The 18,654-nt window shown below is 44.3% G+C and overlaps 1 protein-coding gene across 3 annotated transcripts in view; it reads right to left on the bottom strand.

The window, feature by feature from the left end:
- Positions 1-219: 219 nt before the first annotated feature.
- Positions 220-18,654, bottom strand: part of AMHR2 (anti-Mullerian hormone receptor type 2) — a 43,726-nt gene continuing 25,291 nt past the window's right edge. For 2 of the 3 annotated variants that reach the window (XM_070736042.1, XM_070736043.1), the window contains exons 7-9: positions 17,504-17,651; positions 4,462-4,598; positions 220-2,144 (exon numbers count right to left, since the gene is read on the bottom strand). In XM_070736042.1, coding sequence (XP_070592143.1) covers positions 2,016-2,144; positions 4,462-4,598; positions 17,504-17,651 — 414 coding nt within the window. In that variant the 3' untranslated portion in view covers positions 220-2,015. The remainder of the gene's footprint in view (positions 2,145-4,461; positions 4,599-17,503; positions 17,652-18,654) is intronic. The other variant, XM_070736041.1, reaches the window with a different exon arrangement.

Below are 18,654 nucleotides of genomic sequence, written 5' to 3'. Positions count from 1 at the left end.
CTGGCTGCCTCATTGACTTCGCTTGGCAAAAGGGGATTCCATGACTCTGGAACACTGCAACCATAAAAAATGTGAGCATCTGAATTTTGACCACCGGGTATCTGAAAAATGGCCATAGGTCACTTTTTAAAAATGCTGTTGTGTTATGCTGGCCCTTCACTAAGAGCCCCTCTAATGAGTTAGCAAAGTAAACTCAAACACAAACACACACACCATCTCAGAGTAAACAGAAAGTAAGTTTATCAAACAAAGAGTGCTGTACGCACGCACTTTAAACAGCCAAAGTGCTCTCCCACAAACAACAAGCCTGGAATGCTGCGAGAGGCAAAAACAAAACAGAGCAGATAAAGGCAGCTGTGAAGGCGTCACAGCCACCCCCCCTTCACAAGATGTACTTAACTGTGAAATATCCAAAAAGTCTTTGTAAGTCCTGGAACAGTACAAACCAAAACACTTGTTCTTCTCCAAATGGATAAATTCCCATATACGCTCTCTGCAGCGCTGGTAATTTATCAGCATCCCCATTAGCCTAATTGCCTCAGCAACAGGGGTTCTCCCTTATCTCCAATGATACCTGCGCAGTTGGTCCCTTCTAGCCACGAGCCTGCACATTCAGGCATCTATCCACCAATCCTCCTCTGAATCTGATGACGTACTAATGAAGTCATTAACTAATGGGCTGGCTGCATCCATCTCTCTATCTGATTCTTTTCCCCCAGCGTCTGACCTTGGCAATGACTCTTCACTGTCAGAAGCTGGTGGCAGTAAGATAAGTCTCTGGGAGCCTGAGGATTCTCCTAAACCAACATCCAAATTCCCCGTTGCAGGAGCTGGCCCAGAGCCAACCACAACATGTTGTAACTTCAAAAGGTCACTAAATGAACTGTTGGAAGCTGAAGACTTCCGGTACTGGGTGTGTCATCTCATTAAATCTGCTAGATGTTTGAATTCTGTCCATTTAATTTATTATTGCATTCTCTGGATTCTCAAAGGCTTCCTCACAGTTGCCCTGATGAGTATACAATGCTGATCCGACACTCGAAGAAATCCAGTTTGACATCCCAGGTGTAGAGGTATTGCGTTGGATGCAGACAGAAGAATGGATTTTTTTCCCCAGTGGAAGAGAATAGCAAAAGCCATAGCAATCACATTTATATACTGTTTCACAGTGCTTTACACTGCCCTCTCTAACATATTCCCCCCCCCAACCATCTGGGTCCTCAGTCTTTTCCAGTTATACGTCCTTTAGATGTATTGGGCTGCACCTCCACAATCTTCAGCAGTTCCAGAGAAAAGTCTTTCTTAGGAATCCAAATTCTTCATTTAAAAATAATTTTTGCATTTGGGTAACACGTGCTATAGACCAGAGGTGTCAGACTCAATTTCATTGAGGACCACATCAGGGTTGCAGTTGTCTTTCGGGAGGGGGCTGATTGTGTGGGTGTGGTCAACTGGGTGGGTGTGGCCAGATTCATGCCACTCCCCAAATTGCTGGCGTGTTTCCTCTTTACATTGGATAGACTGGGCCGAAACCATGTTGGCCTAATCTTTCCTCTTCAAACTGGGTAGACTAGGAAGGCCCTGCGGGTGTATCCGTTCCATTGCATGTTGTATCCAGCCTGAAGGCTTTGACACCCCTGCTATAAACTATGCATCTAATATCTGTTCAGAAATGTCCCTGGGAGTTACTTTAAAGAAAGTGTGCTTAAGGTTCCAGAAAGATATTGTGCTATATGGAGAAACTTGAAATGATGAAAATTCCAAAGTCAAAGGCTTTGATATGGGATGGCTGCCAGGTTAACAGTAGTTAACAAATACAGTACAAGTTGATTGTTTGGAATAGCCCTGATAACAATGCATCCAATCTGACAATGTCCCAGTAGGGTCCTCTTGAGAAAATGGACCTGTATGGGCTTCTCTTAAAGGCCCCTTGCTCTTCTCAACCAAACACAAAAGTTCTTTTAAGCCAAAAGAGTCCAAGGAAATCTGAGTGGAAAGCCTAAAATGCTTTGACCTCAGTACTCTTTCGCCAGAGCCTCAGTGCCCAGCCTTTGCAGCCTTTGTAGGGCACACTCAGCTTGCAGGCGAGCCTCCGGTTCAGGATCCCAACAGTCTTCCAAGAGCTCTTGCAAGGAAATAGCTACCTAGGGGAGAGGAGAGAGAAGAGGAACAGCAATGGTTAGGAAGAGACAAGAGGAACTCCTACTAGAACCTAGAACAGTGGTCCTCAACCTGGAGGTTGTTCTGTCGGGCTCTCTGGTACACTCTTCTCCCAAATTCACAGGTACAAATTTCAGGCACACACACGTTTGAAAATTCAAAACAATGTTCTTTATAATGAAAATTCACTTAAACCAAGCCCTCTTTTGGTATAGCAAAGAGCACTCGTCTCCAAACAAACTGGTAATTTGTACAAGTCCCTTATCAGTTCTGAGATACTTATCTAGCAGCTGTGAGGCAATTCACAGTCCTTCTTCTTTCACAAAGTGAAACACACTTTGCTCTGGTTTAGTTTCAAAGCAGGGAAAAATCAGCACACAAAAGGTCAAAGTCAGTAAAGCAGTCACGAAACACCACGATCAGATAATCCTCCACAATGGCCAAACCCACAGGCTGCTATTTATAGCAGCCTCACTAATTACCACAGCCCCACCCAACCACAGGTGGCCTCATTTTATTTGATAATAATCTCTCAGTTGTTGTTGCCTATGCATCGCTCTCCGCATGCGTGGCTGTATCATTAACTCTTGTTCTGAATCCAAGGAGGAGCTAGATAATTGATCTCCTTCTGAGCTGTCTGCCCCACTCTCCTCCTCCCTGTCACTCATGTCTTCTTGGTCAGAGGAGCCTTCATCAGCAGATTCCACCAGGGGCAAAACAGGCCTGCAGCATGTGGATGTCTCCCCCACATCCACAGTCCTTGGGGCAGGAGCTGGGCAGAGCTAACCACAACAGGGGTCGGGACCCCTTTCGGGGTCAAATGACTGTTTCACAGGGGTCGCCTAAGACCATGGGAACAGACAAATTTCCTATGGTGTTAGGAACTAAAGCTTCTATTCTGGCGCCTTGGAACATATTTTTACAATCCGACCAATCGGGCGTTTACAGTGGGGGGGGTGTCCCTCTGACCTTCCTGCCAATCAGCTTAAAGCTCTGTTGGGAGAATTGGGGCTAGACTTATGGTTGGGGCTCACCACAATATGTGGAACTGTATTAAGGAGTCACGTCATTAGAAAGGTTGAGAACCACTGATATTTTAGTGTATAAGAATCCTCTTTTTCATTTGAAGCAAAATCTATTGTTGCTTCCACTCCAATCTTCTTCTGTTTCAACTATTTTTAGCACAAGGAAAGGAAGTTATTTTGTTTCTCCTGCCACTAATAAATAGGGAATAAAATTCTTAATGAACTTGTAAAATGCCCAGAGTTCTACCAATGGATCCAGACTTAATTTCTGCTCTCCTTGCTGTTGTTATAAGATCATGGGTCTGTTCACTGAGTTCCCTTCTTGCCTTAGCTCCAAATCTTTCCTCTCCATTAAAGTTCTCTAGGAGCTTGTTCAATCTTCACTTGCGATAATCACCTGATGGATTTGTCCCCTTGATAGCACTATTATCTTCATTAGACTTCAACTCCCAGAATTCATGGCTGGCCAGGAATTCCACCAGTCCACATGTCAGAAAAGAGCCATAGTTCCCCACTCCTGGAATAATCATTTTCATTCCTTTTACTGCATCTAAATTGGGCCCAAGGTTTTGCTGTGCTGCCCTAAAGCAAAAGGTCCTCAGGGCTCTTGCCTATTTCCACCTCTCAATTAATACCCCCAAACCTCCACCAGCCGTGCAGTATTTTTATTCTCCACAGCTTCTGCCTTGAACTCGAGCCATTATTTCAGGGCAGGAACAATATTGCCCAAGAGTCAAATACAGGCTTATCCTATCTGTGGCCTCCAGAACTGACAGGGCCGACATTTCAACCCATGTCATCTCTTTTTTCCTGCCTTTTTTGCCAGAGGAACAAGGCAAGCTGTGTTCCTTTAACCCTGCAGGGTTTAAGGGACCCAATTATATTTCTTAAACTCAACTCCTGATCCCCTCTTTTTGGGAGTGTGGCTGCCAAACAAGCAGGGGTGAGCTACTGCCCAGATGGGGAGCAACACAATGGGGTAGCAAAAATGGAGCTCCACCCCAGAGCACCCAATTTGCACTGAAAGATATTGAAAGAAAATGCAAGGCGTCCTGCATAAGCCACACCCACAGTGTGGTAGTAAACATTTTGGTAGTGCTTCACTGCCCCCGGTCACATAATCATCAAGCCACTCCCACCTAGTCACATGGCCAGCAAGCCACACCCACAAAATAAGCCACACCCACAAACAAACCACACCCACAGTGTGGCAGTAAAAATTTTGGTAGCCTTCACTGCCTCGTATACAAGCCTACGATGTTATGGCATAACGTACTTGCCCAAATTTTGTCCAAGCTGGTGGGACAATTGGTCTTCGCCTTTCCTCAACTGCCAACCTTCGCAGTTCACTGTACGTAGGGGTGCTACCTAATTCGGCTTCGTAGGCAAGCTGGAAGGCCGGAATGCCGTTCTCTGAAGAGACAAAAATGGCCTGTCTTAGCAAAGCAGGGTTTCGTGTGGACACACATGTGAACCAAGCATCTCCAGTGCACGAACAGCAAAGTTATCGCTTCAGCTGACTTCTTCACACTTCACAGTACCTACCCATCCCGTAACAAAATTCCACTTCCAAGTGGTTGCTGCATTTATCATTATTTATTTATTTATTAGATTTGTATGCCTCTCTGCAGACAGTGGTTGTCCGTGGGCTCCGTGCAGGTAGTCCTCCATTTATGGCCACAACTGAACTCAAAGTTTCTGTTGTTAAGCAAGACAACTGTGCACTTTGCTCCATTTTAGGACCTTTCTTGCCACAATTGTTAAGGGAATCTCTGCAGTTCTTAAAAGCACGGTTGTTAAGTGGCTTACAAACAGTTGCCAAGTATCTGAATTTTGATCAGGTGACTTGGGATGATGTGCAACGGTCATAAGTGTGAAAAATAAGCAGTGATGGGCTACCAAAATTTTTACTACCATACTGTGGGTGTGGCTTATGCATTTTGTTTCAATATCTTTCAGTGCAAATTGGGTACTCTGGGGTGGAGCTCCAAATTCTGCTACCGGAACTGGGCGTGCATAAGTGCACCAGTGTGCCTTCCGTCCCCTGTCCAATTGTCTCTCCTTATCTCATTTATGTTTTCTTCCTTTCAAATATGTTCACCTATACTTTTATATCTTTTCTTCTATTCTTTTCTTTACTTATATTATTACATATCTTTCTCTTCAATGTGTATTATGTATTGGACAAAATAAATAAATAAAAATAAATAAATAACTGCGTTCCTGACCGTTCCCGTAGGTGCCCATCACTGGTCGTAAGTCACTTTTTAAAGTGCCTTTGTAACTTTGAATGGCCACTAAACAAATGATTGTAAGTTGAGGACTACCAATAAAGAAAACTCAGCAGCTTGCACTGTTGTTACTGGTCATTGACACCCCCTGTGTACCGAACATTGATTCACAAAAGGCAAGTCTTTCGCACAGGAACTAGCTATCCATTTATGGTCGTTGGTCCTGAAAATTATCAAGAAAAAGTGGGGGTTATTATACCAAAAGGAATCTTTAGTGTGTTACTGCCTATTTTCATCCTGTCACCTTTTGGTGGGGCTGAGCCTTGCATGGATTACTGAGGGCAAAGATTGTCTTTAGTTTAAAAAATAATGTGCACCCCCTCGCTCTGACCTGCAGAGCAAGCAACCTTTATCAGCCTTGTCAACTTTAAGCCTTGGGGACCTAAAACTTTGAGTATGCTGACTCAAAGCATTCTGGGAGTTGAAGTCCACATATCTTCAAGTTGACAAGGTGGAGAAACACTTCCGTAGAGGGATAAAAACGTTCATATTGGAGACCCATACTGCTATTAAACCTTAGTGGCCCCTCAGTAACGCATGCTCAGCCGGTGTACAAGTAAGTTCTCAATTTACAACAGTTCATTTAGTGGCTGTTCAAAGTTACAGCAGCACAGAAAAAAGTAACCTCTGACCATTGTTCACACTTATAACTCTTGCAGCTTCCCCGTGGTCAAATGTATTCAAAATTCAGACACTTGTCGCTGGCCCATATTTATGATGGTTTTGCAGTGTCCTGGGGGCCATACGATCCCCTTTGGGAACTTTCTGACATTTTTAGCACAAGGCAAGGGAGTTATTTTGTTTCTCCCGCCACTAATAAATAGAGAATAAAATTCTTAATGAAATTATGTGTTGTGGTTAGCTCTGGCCCAGCTCCTGCCCCAAGGACTGTGTATGTGGGGGAGACATCCACATGCCGCAGGCCTGTTTTGCCCCTGGTGGAATCTGCTGATGAAGGCTCCTCTGACCAAGAAGACATGAGTGACAGGGAGGAGGAGAGTGTGGCAGACAGCTCAGAAGGAGATCAATTATCTAGCTTCTCCTTGGATTCAGAACAAGAGTTAATGATACAGCCAGGCATGCAGAGAGCGATGTATAGGCAACAACAACTGAGAGATTATTATCAAAGAAAATGAGGCCACCTGTGGTTGGGTGGGGCTGTGGTAATTAGTGAGGCTATTATAAATAGCAGCCTGTGGGTTTGGCCATTGTGGAGGATTATCTGATCGTTGTGTTTCGTGCCTGCTTTACTGACTTTGACTTTTTGTGTGCTGATTTTCCCCCGCTTTGAAACTAAACCAGAGCAAAGTGTGTTTCACTTTGTGAAAGAAGGACTGTGAATTACCTCACAGCTGCAAGCTAAGTATCACAGAACTGATAAGGGACTTGGACAAATTACCAGTTTGTTTGGAGATGAGTGCTCTTTGCTATACCAAAAGAGGGCTTGGTTTAAGTGAATTTTCATTGTAAAGAACATTGTTTTGAATTTTCAAACGTGTGTGTGTCTGAAATTGTATCTGTGCATTTTTGGGAGGATTCTACCAGAGAGCTCGACAGAACATTATGTAAAATACCTAGAGTTCTATCAGTAGATCCAGATTTAAATTTCTACTCTCCCTGCTGCCGTTATATGTTCACTGAGCTCCCTTCTTGCCTTTAGCCCCAAATCTTTCCCCCTCCGTTAAAGTTCTCTAGGAGCTTGTTCCATCTTCACCTGCGATAATCACCTGATGGATTTGTCCTTTTGACAGTCGCGCCTGCAGCATTATTATCATACAGAAGCCAGATTCACTTAACAACCGTGTTACTCCCTTAAGAACCGCAGGGATTCACTCAACAAGGAAAGAACAGAAATTTTGGGCTCAATTTTGGTCGTAAGTCAAGGACTACCTGTATTCCAATTCAGCCTCTATTCTTTTTTTCTTTAGATTTTTGCATGGAGGACACTGCCTGTTCCCTGGATATAAGCTCCAACATATTAGTTTGTAAAAATAAAAAAAGAAAGAAAAAATCTGATTGATTAACAATTGTAATTGTATGTATACAAAAATAACAGTCTGGTGCTTATTTTATTTCAGTAAAAGATTGAAATAAGATATATACGAAAACCAAACGTATCTATTTATAATTTTTCTGCTATTTCATACTCAACTTTATCTCTTATTTATATACAATGTAATTGTTTAACTATACTATATCGGGATATTCAGAATATTCATAGCACAACTTATTATCATAGATCTGCCGTTCACCCACCCAACCTTTTAAATGTATTTTCTGTTGTTATTGTATATTGTCTATAGATGTTTATATGTTGTTATGTTTTTTGTATATAGTCTTGTAAATAAAAAATATTTTTTTTAAAAAAGAATATTTTTCTCCTTCAACAATCTTTTTTCTTTAACAAATCAGTCTTGCTAGGAGGCTAGGGGTCTGGCTGGTGCCCAGAGAGGCTGGGATGCTATTGCTCACGCTGCTCCACAAATGACTCCATCTCATTGTAACGGAGATGAGTCACCGTACTGCTGAAGCAACAGAACAAAAGCCTCTTGTCTCAAGTGATTTAAAAGGTCACCCAAAGTCTGAAGATGGGAAGGGGGAAGAGGCAGCAGAATGAGATTGAGTTCAAGAAGACCAAGATCATATAATCCCACCCCGGAAGTCTGCCGTTTAGCTATATCCTTGTCAAGCTTAAGACGTCTGCATTTGTTGTGGATCAAAAGGCAGGATGTGCTCTTGAATTGCCACCAGATGGCAGCATACCCCGCACCATTATCACCACTGTATGCTTGCTCTCCCTCTTATATATCTTGACACGATCCGAAATCAGACCAAGCTATAATGTGGTGCCTCAAATAGGCAAGGGGTGGCCATCTGTGACTTCAGCATGTGAAACTGTTCTCAGTTATTAGTGCAACCCAGAGGTGGGCTCAGTGATTGGCTACCAAAATTTTTACTACCACACCGTGGGCGTGGCTTATGCATTTTGTTTCAACATCTTTCAGGGAAAATTGGGTGCTCTAGGATGGAGCTCCAAATTTTGCTACTGGAACTGCGTTCCTGACTGTACCCGTAGGAGCCCATCACTGGGTGGGCTGCTGCCCGGACCGGGGGTGGTGGTGAGGTAGACACCACACAGTAGGGTAGTGAAAATGTAGCTCCACCCCAGAGCACCCAATTTGCACTGAAAGATGTGGAAAGAAAATGCAGGGCATCCTACATAAGCTACGCCCACAGTGTGGTAGTAAAAATTTTGGTAGCTCTTCACTGCCCCGGGTCACATGATCATCAAGCCACTCCCACCTGGTCACATGGCCAGCAAGCCACACCCAAAAAATAAGCCACACACATACAGTGTGGCAGCAAAAATTTTAGTAACTTTCACTGCAAACAAGCCTACTGCCCCGCAACCGGTTGAGACCACAATAAAGGGCAGAACCCAAGTTCTCTCCTGCCACCTTTCTCTGGTGCTCACCTCCTGCAGGGGCCAGGGCGCAGGGAGAAGGCTGGGTGGCCCCAACTCTGGCCATGTGGTCTGCTCTATGCTCTCCCACGCCACAGGTGTCTTTCCTGCAGCCAGGGAGACCAAAGAGCAGGCCACGTGCCCAGAGCTGGAGCAAGCCACTTTTGCCGCATGTGCAGCAGCCGAAATCTATTTCCGGCAACAAAAATTGCTGGTTTCTTTGCTTCTGAGCATGCGCAGAAGCAAAAAAAACCAGTAACTTTTACTGGAATCACGTCGGTTGCACATGCACAGCATGTGCACGCTGGGCGGCAATGGAACGAGCCTACGCGCTCCATTCCCGCCATTGGTACAGCATTCCCGGCATTCCGGTTTGAGGCCCATCCCTGCCTAGTTTGCATAATGAAACATCTTCGGAGAGGGGCAGCATACAAATCTAATAAATTATTATTATTATTATTATTATTATTATTATTATTATTAAAATAATTTTTATTACAAATAAATGGGGGAAGGGAATACAAAAAACAAAAGGTCTATTTAGTCATTGGTATAAATTCGTGCAGTTTTAAAGTATGCAATTCTAAAATAGTATATATATTTACATTGGGAAGAAAAGGGGAAATAAAAAGTAAGAGCATGGAAAAGAAAAAAAAGAGGGGTAGAAAGAGAAAGAGAGAAGAGAAAAGCTAAGTAAAAGAAGAGAGAGCATATAGAGAGAAGATTGAGAATAGGACCAGCAAACAGCTGGTGTATCGTATCCTTACGACGTAAAGTTCATATTTATCGTTGGAGTGTCGTTCTCTAATTGTAAATTTCTATTAGTTAGATTAGGACTATAGTTTAAAAGTTTTTCCCGTGTTATATAATAATAATAATAATAATAATAATAATAATAATAATAATGATGATGATGATGATGATGATTATGATGATGATAACCAAGCTCAGAAAGCACCATGGACCTCTCAAAAACAGGCTTCATTGTTTTTTTAAAATGTGCATACCAACACATGGGATATGAAAATATCGAAGGCAAGGGTGACTTCATCTTGGAGGCTGCCAACATATGAGCTCTGGGTTTTGACCTTGCCCTTCCTGTCCTTTTGCCTTAAATCTTGCAACAACAAAAACACACACACACAGTGCCTGGGGCCTTGGCAGCAGCAACGGCAGGCAAGTAGCATGGAGGGGGGAACGAAAGGAAGAGAAACCACTGCTCCCCCACCCACCCACCCACCCAGCTGTCACCTCATTTGGCTCGACCAGCACTGAAGTCTCATCTTATCAGTTCTTTTCAGGAAGACCCCGTCAAGAAACAGACACGGTGAACTAATGGAACTCGACTGTATTATTATTATGACCAGAGGATACGCTAATCAAATATTGAAAACCTGAAGGAGGTTTTTCTCTTTTCCCCTTTTATAGTAGCCAGGTGCAGCTATCTTCATTTCTTTCTTCCCGCCTGCATCCCCAATCAGGGCCAAGCTGATGTCCTTCTTCAAAGCTATCTTCAAGCTCCTCCGTACCTCTCCCCCCAGTCTGGAACTGAGACTGAGAAGCCGGGCGGGGTGGGTGGGTGGAGATAGCTATGGGACTCAGACTTGCTACTGTAGCCATAGCAGATAAATAGGGGTTTTAGGAATCCTGCTCTCTTTCCTGCCCCTACATGGAAATTTTTTTTAAAAAAATCACAAAAAAATATTCGCTACCAGTTTGGGCAAATTGGTTTAAACTGGGAGGAACCCACCTCTGGATTTCAGCATCTGGTTATGATAAGAGCTCACCCAAAACAACCTGGAAGAAGTGAGCAGATGTTTGCATATTCTCATTTCTGGAGAAAAAAAATCAAACTATTCTTATTCTTTGGGGAAAAAAGAATTACCTACACCAGTGAGGGCGAACCTATGGCGCGGGTGGCACAGGTGGCACGCGGAGCCATATCTGCTGGCACGTGAGCTGTGGCCCTAGCTCAGCTCCGACATGCATATGTGTGCCAGCCAGCTGATTTTTGGCTTGCACAGAGGCTCTGGGAGGGTGTTTTTGGCTTCCAGAGAGCTTCCGGAGGGATGGAGGAGGGCATTTTTATCCTCCCCTAGCTCTAGGGAAGTCTATTGGCCTTACCAGAAGTTAGGAAACAGGACATTTCCAGTCTCCAGAGGGCCTCCAGGAAAAAAACGTTCACCACCACTGACCTATACCCTTCATATTAAGAAAATTGGATATCATTAGGACTATAATCCTAGTTACCATATTTTTCGCTCCATAAGACGCAGTTTTTTTCCTCCCAAAGTAGGATGAAAAATCAGCCACGTCTTATGGAGCGAAGATGCAGGCAGGGAGGGGGGGGAGGCGCTGGAGCAGAGGGGGGGGGGCGGCGATATACTCATCTGGAGACCGCCGCCTCTGTCGCCGCCTCTCCTCTTCCCAACCCCGAAGAGAGACGCGCCTTTCGGCCTCCGGAAGTGCTGGGCCGGGGGACGCCTCCACCCCGCAGGTTTAGGAGGCGGAGCGGCACCGGAGGAGCGTTGGCGGTTCCGAGCCTTTGGGAAGGCTACGGGAATCGCTTCAGGAGGCGGGGAGGTCTCGAAGACCCAAAACCCAGCCAGTCGCTCGCAGCCGGCCGCCGCCTGTGCAAAGTTTGGCTGCGAACTCGGCTGGCTAGCTGCTGCCTGGCCCCCTCCCTCCCGGAGGAGGGTCTCCCTTCGCACCACCAGCGGCGCTCCCCCCGCCAGCCAGCCAGCCAAGCCCCGCGCCCACCAGAGCCAGCTCCTCGCTCTCCCCCCGCCGCCCGCCGCGTTTGCAGGAGGTGGGGAGGGTCGGGCGGCCCGCCAAGGCCAGGAGGGACGCCGCTGCCCCCCCTTCCCTCTCTCCGCCCGCCGCTGCGCCTCCTGCTGAGCCCCCTCGGCCCCGCGCGGCGCCTGTCAGAGGAAGCTGCCCTGTCCCGGCCAGGATCCGGGGGCGAGGTCGTCGGGGTTTGAGGGGCCCTAAACCGCCCAAAGCAGAAAAACAGAAAAAATAAGGGAGAAAGTAAGAGAAAGGAAGAGGAGAAATAGAAAGGGGGAGAGAGAAAGAGGGAGAGATAGAGAAGGAGAGAGAGAAAGAGAGAGATACAAAGAGAGTGAGTGAGAGAAGGAGAGATAAGAGAGAGAAAGAAAGAGGGACAGAGAGAAAGAAAGAAAGAGAGGGACAGAGAGAAAGAAAGAGAGGGACAGAGAGAAAGAAAGAAAGAGAGGGACAGAGAGAAAGAAAGAGGGACAGAGAGAAAGAAAGAGAGGGACAGAGAGAAAGAAAGAGGGACAGAGAGAAAGAAAGAGAGGGACAGAGAGAAAGAAAGAGAGGGACAGAGAGAAAGAAAGAGAGGGACAGAGAGAAAGAAAGAGAGGGGCAGAAAGAAAGAAAGAGGGACAGAGAGAAAGAAAGAGAAGAACAGAGAGAAAGAAAGAGAGGGTCAGAGAAAGGGAGAGGAGAGATAGAAAGGGGGAGAGAGAAAGAGGGAGAGATAGAGAAGGAGAGAGAGAAAGAGAGAGATACAAAGAGAGTGAGTGAGAGAAGGAGAGATAAGAGAGAGAAAGAAAGAGGGACAGAGAGAAAGAAAGAGAAGAACAGAGAGAAAGAAATAGAGGGACAGAGAAAGGGAGAGGAGAGATAGAAAGGGGGAGAGAGAAAGAGGGAGAGATAGAGAAGGAGAGAGAGAAAGAGAGAGATACAAAGAGAGTGAGTGAGAGGAGAGATAAGAGAGAGAAAGAAAGAGGGACAGAGAGAAAGAAAGAGAAGAACAGAGAGAAAGAAATAGAGGGACAGAGAAAGGGAGAGGAGAGATAAAAAAGGGGGAGAGAGAAAGAGGGAGAGATAGAGAAGGAGAGAGAGAAAGAGAGAGATACAAAGAGAGTGAGTGAGAGAAGGAGAGATAAGAGAGAGAAAGAAAGAGGGACAGAGAGAAAGAAATGGACAGAGAGAAAGAAAGAGAGGGACAGAGAGAAAGAAAGAGAGGGACAGAGAGAAAGAAAGAGGGACAGAGAGAAAGAAAGAGAGGGACAGAGAGAAAGAAAGAGAGGGACAGAGAGAAAGAAAGAGAGGGACAGAGAGAAAGAAAGAGAGGGACAGAGAGAAAGAAAGAGGGACAGAGAGAAAGAAAGAGAAGAACAGAGAGAAAGAAAGAGAGGGTCAGAGAAAGGGAGAGGAGAGGTAGAAAGGGGGAGAGAGAAAGAGGGAGAGATAGAGAAGGAGAGAGAGAAAGAGAGAGATACAAAGAGAGTGAGTGAGAGAAGGAGAGATAAGAGAGAGAAAGAAAGAGGGACAGAGAGAAAGAAAGAGAAGAACAGAGAGAAAGAAATAGAGGGACAGAGAAAGGGAGAGGAGAGATAGAAAGGGGGAGAGAGAAAGAGGGAGAGATAGAGAAGGAGAGAGAGAAAGAGAGAGATACAAAGAGAGTGAGTGAGAGAAGGAGAGATAAGAGAGAGAAAGAAAGAGGGACAGAGAAAGAAAGGGACAGAGAGAAAGAAAGAGAGGGACAGAGAGAAAGAAAGAGAGGGACAGAGAGAAAGAAAGAGGGACAGAGAGAAAGAAAGAGAGGGACAGAGAGAAAGAAAGAGAGGGACAGAGAGAAAGAAAGAGAGGGACAGAGAGAAAGAAAGAGGGACAGAGAGAAAGAAAGAGAGGGACAGAGAGAAAGAAAGAGAGGGACAGAGAAAGGGAGAGAGAGAAAGAGAAAGAAAGGTAGAGAGAAAGAGGGAGAGATAGAAAGAAAGAGAGAGGGGGGCTTGTTTGTATATTTTCCCAATTCCCCTAGGGCAGTGTTAGGGTTAGCCTACTTTTTGGCTCAAAATATTTTTTTTCTATTTTCCTCCTCTAAAAACTAGGTGCGTCTTATCAGCAGGTGCGTCTTATAGAGCGAAAAATACGGTAACAGTGGGAGGGAATAAACCCTAAAAGAATTAATCAAAACGTATTGAGTATTGTGTCCTCCGTACAGGGAAAGTCTACCTTAGCATAAACTAAATTTATTTATTTGAGGCACATAATGAAGATGCAAGTGTCTTAGAAGAAGACCCACCGCTTGGAAAAATTGAAGAAGAAGATTGGAAAAGAAGCCATCAGAAAACAGAAAATAACTGGCTACTCCTGTGCATTACATAAGCCCAGGCTTACAAAAACAGAAACAAACAATTACTAACAGAATATAGTAAAATGATGACCATAAGCCATGAAGAAAGTTGGAAAACAGTGAGTAAGTCTTGAGTTTCAAAACAGATGAGGACTATCTAATTTTCAAGGTATCCCCTTTGTCAAACCCATCCACAAAAGTGAACTAGCAAGATGTTAGTGCAGGTAGTCCTCCACTTACAACAGTTCACTTAGTGACCATTTGAACAACAAATTACAACAACACTGAAAAAGGGACTAACAACTTATAGGACTTTGGCACTATAAATATCACTGAATGTCAGTTCGCATCAACTCTGATTGTTTGCTCTGGTAGTGATAGAACATCTGCATGATACCACAGTAGTAAATTTTGACTAAGCTCAGTACAAAGTACAAAAGAGCTATTATGCTGTCTAATCATGGTACTACATCATCACAGTCACTGAAACTGACATGCCAGGCAAGTTCACAACTGACATAAACATTAGATCTGGCATTATTTTATTTTAATAAAAAGGTTTTTTTGGGATGGTCAACAAACTGTTATAAGTCAAGGACTACATTTATCACCCAAAAATCTGCTACTAGGATCAAAGAGATACTAAAATGTCTAGATTCTAAGAATCTGAAACGGTTCTTGGATGTTCTGTTTTCTTGGTTTTTTCTTGTTTTTTTTAATTATTATTATTATATTGATGGTCTTTGACTGTAATAGAGGTCTATTATTATTATTTTAATAAAATAATATTATGTTTATGTTATTAACCATTTATGTTATTTATGAAAAAAGGGACTAACAACCATTTTTTTCAAACTTATAACTGTTGCAGCCTCCACATGGTAAGGTGATCAAATTTCAAATGCTTGGCAACTGACTCCTCTTTTTTTGATGGTTTTGCAGTGTCCTGAGGTCATGTGATCCCCTTTTGCGACCTTCCCACAAACAAAGTCAACAGGGGAAGCCAGGTTCACTTCACAACTGTTTCACTACTTAACAACTGCAGTGATTCACGTAACAACTGTGGCAAGAAAGGTTATAAAATGGGGCAACATTCACTTAACAACTGTCTCACTTAGCAACAACATTTTGGGGCTCCATTAAGTAGTTGTGAGCAGTGTTCTTCGTAAGCTGCGCGCGTGAGCACGTGCGCCCCCCAAAATACCCCCCCTGGGCACCCTTTTCCATGGGCGCGCACTCCCCATCCCCCTGCCAGCCCGCGGGGGCGGGGGCGGGAAGGCACCGGCAGTAGAAGGCGCTGCCCCCCGCCTGCCCGATCCGCCCTCTCTCCTCCTCTTCCGCCGAAAGAAAAGCACGGAGGCTGCCTGCTTGAGCCTCCCATTGCTCCACCCTGCTTCACCCTGCCTGTCATCTTGGACCTCTGCTGTGTTTTCGGGGGGGAGGGGCGGGAAAGCCCCGTGCCGGCTGGGAGGGAAAGAGAAGTGGAGAGGAAAGAAGGAGGGAGGGAGGGAAGGAAGGAAGGGAGAGAAAAGTGAATGAGAGGGAGAGAGAAATGGAGGAAGAGAGAAAGAGAGGAAGGAAGAGATAAATATAAAGGGAGAGAGGGAGAAAGAGAGGGAGAGGGAGGGGAAGAGGGGAAGGAAGGAAAAGAGAGAGAGAAAGAGAAAAAAGTGGAAGGAAGAGAGAAGGAAAGAAAGCAAGGGAGAGAGAGAGAGAAAGAGAAAAAAGTGGAAGGAAGAGAGAAGGAAAGAAAGGAAGGGAGAGAGAGAGAGAGAGAGGAGTGGAAGGAAGAGAGAGAAATGATAGAATAAAGGGGAGAAAAAAAGAGAAATGAGAAAATGATTGAGGCAGAGAATGACAGGAAAGAGAGAGAAACAGAGAGAGAAGTGACTCTTGATTTAAAGCATATGGTAAAAGCACTTAAATAATAACAGAGAAAAAAACTCCCAGCCCTCACCTGTTTTTATTAATAGTTATGTTTTTTGATTTGCTGGTTGTTTTAGTTTTAATAGTAATAGAGTTTTGTTTTGTTTTATTATTAATTTCTTTTAATAAAAAAGAAAGGATTTATTATATTTATCTATCTATCTATCTACCTACCTACCTACCTATCTATCTATCTATCTATCTATCTATCTATCTATCTATCTATCTATCTATCTATCTATCTATTTATTTAGTTTATTTATACTTCTATGCCGCCCAGTCCCAAGGGGACTGCCGCTCAGACACTATACTTTTCTGCCCACCCCGAAAAAAAATTAGAGGGAACATTGGTTGTGAGTCAACTACTTGTAAACTGTATTTAATGTTAGGCTTGGGTAAAGTACAGAATCTGGGAAACTATGAGAGGAATTTTGCACCCTCCGTTGCAGCGCATGAATTCAGGCGGAATCTCTTTGAAGGGTTTGCAAAGGCTTCCTCCCCCTACTTCTTGCCACCTGGATTAAGTGGCTATTTACAAAAGAACCTGCCAACTAAATTGCCTTCTCTTTGATTGTTTAGGTCTACTTCCCAATTTTTGCAAAGAAGGGCAAAAAATGGGCCGTTTCTTGCAAAAACGGGAGCATTTGCATTCTGCAGGTCTCCTAAGCCTTCTGCCCACCCCATTTTTATTTATTTATTAGATTTTTATGCCGCCCTTCTCCGAAAACTTGGGGTGGCTTTGCCAGAAATGGGCAAAAAATGTGCAGTTTTTTGCAAAAATGGGGGCATTTTTGCCTTCCTCCAACCCCTAGGAGCACTCTGCAGGCTTCCCAAACCCTCTGTGTGCCTGATTTTTGACAAAAATGGTTGAAAAACAGGTCTGTTTTTGCAAAAAAAAAGGGGCACATAAAGGATTTGGGAGGATTGCAGAGTGCTCTTGGGGATTGGGGAGGACAAAAACTTTGTTTCTTACTTACTTCTTTGAAATCTTGGTGCGCCTTATACACTGGTGCATCTTATAGTCCGAAAAATGCAGTGCATCTGGGTAGGATTTCTTTTTACTGATTGTACCACATCGATAAATTTTCTCCATGTGTTTTTACATTTATTTACACACACACACAAACACTTTTCTATTTAAGCTAACCAACAATAAGAATAAAGTGATATAGGCAACAATAGTTTACACTGTTTCTTCCAGCTTGCACTGAAACTTTCATTATTGAGTGGTTTCCTCCTGTTATGCAACACACATTTACTTTTCTCTAAAATGCTGGACATGATTTCTAGCTACATAAACAACAATTGCTTTTGGTGTGAACAGCGGGTTCCAGTTTATCATTTCTTTTCTAGCAGGCTAATTGTGGGAGCTGAGAATTCCCATCAAACTACAGCTCCCAACATTCTTTGGAAGGGACCTTGGCAATTGAATGATTGCAAATGCAAATCTACTGGACATCATCTCCTGTAATTCTCAGCCAAGGTTTCTGGCCATGCGGGCTGGGAATTGTGGAATTCCATAATGCTTTACCTGGGAAAAGTGTAGAGCATCTCATCAGGATCTCCCACAGTACCAATGCCAGGGAATAGACATCCGCTTGCCTCAGTGCAGAGCCCACATCCTGCAGATTCAAGTTCTCATCCAAAATTTCGGGAGCTACGTAGCGTTGAGCTCCTGCCTAGGGGAAAATAACAATGAAAGATGCAGACAGCGGACTTTAGAACACCATCTTTTGGCTGTGGCAAGGAGGGCGTTTGCCCAGGTTTGCCTGGTGTACCAGTTGCAGCCCTATTTGGACAGGGAGTCCCTGCTCACAGTCACTCATGCCCTTGTCACCTCGAGGTTCAACTACTGCAACGCTCTCTACATGGGGCTACCTTTGAAGAGTGTTTGTAAACTTCAGATCGTGCAGAACGCGGCCACGCGAGCAGTCATGGGTCTTCCCAGATACACCCATATCTCCCCAACACTCCGTGGCCTGCATTGGCGGCCGATTGGCTTCCAGACACAATTCAAAGTGATGGTGATGACCTATAAAGCCCTACATGGCATCGGACCAGACTACTTTATTTATTTGTTTATTTTGTCCAATACACAATGAGGGTTTTAGTGGGTATATATCTATATATACATAGTAAAATACATGATGAAGGTTATAAAGGAGATACTCATAGTAAAATATATCTAAGAAATAATAGAAAAGAAGATATAGGAATAGAACATATCAATGAAAGAATAGAAGAAGAGATATAGGAATAGAAGGTATAGGAGATATAGGAGAGCAATAGGACAGGGGACGGAAGGCATTCTAGTGCACTTGTACTCGCCCCTTACTGACCTCTTAGGAATCTGGATAGGTCAACCGTAGATAATCTAAGGGTAAAGCGTTGGGGGTTTGGTGATGACACTATGGAGTCCGGTAATGAGTTCCATGCTTCAACAACTCACTTCGACAACTCGGTTACTGAAGTCATATTTTTTACGAGACCGCCTTCTGCTGCACAAATTCCAGTGGCTGATCAGGTCCCACAGAGTTGGTCTTCTCCAGGTCCCATCAACCAGACAACGTTGTCTGGTGGGGCCTAGGGGAAGAGCCTTCTCAGTGGCGGCCCCGGCCCTCTGGAACCAGCTCCCTCCAGAGATTCGGACTGCCCCAACCCTCCATGCTTTTTGCAAGAGCT

This window comes from Erythrolamprus reginae, chromosome 2 (assembly GCF_031021105.1).
Source record: "Erythrolamprus reginae isolate rEryReg1 chromosome 2, rEryReg1.hap1, whole genome shotgun sequence".
NCBI lineage: Eukaryota > Metazoa > Chordata > Lepidosauria > Squamata > Dipsadidae > Erythrolamprus > Erythrolamprus reginae.
This window is presented reverse-complemented; position numbering and strand designations above follow the sequence as displayed.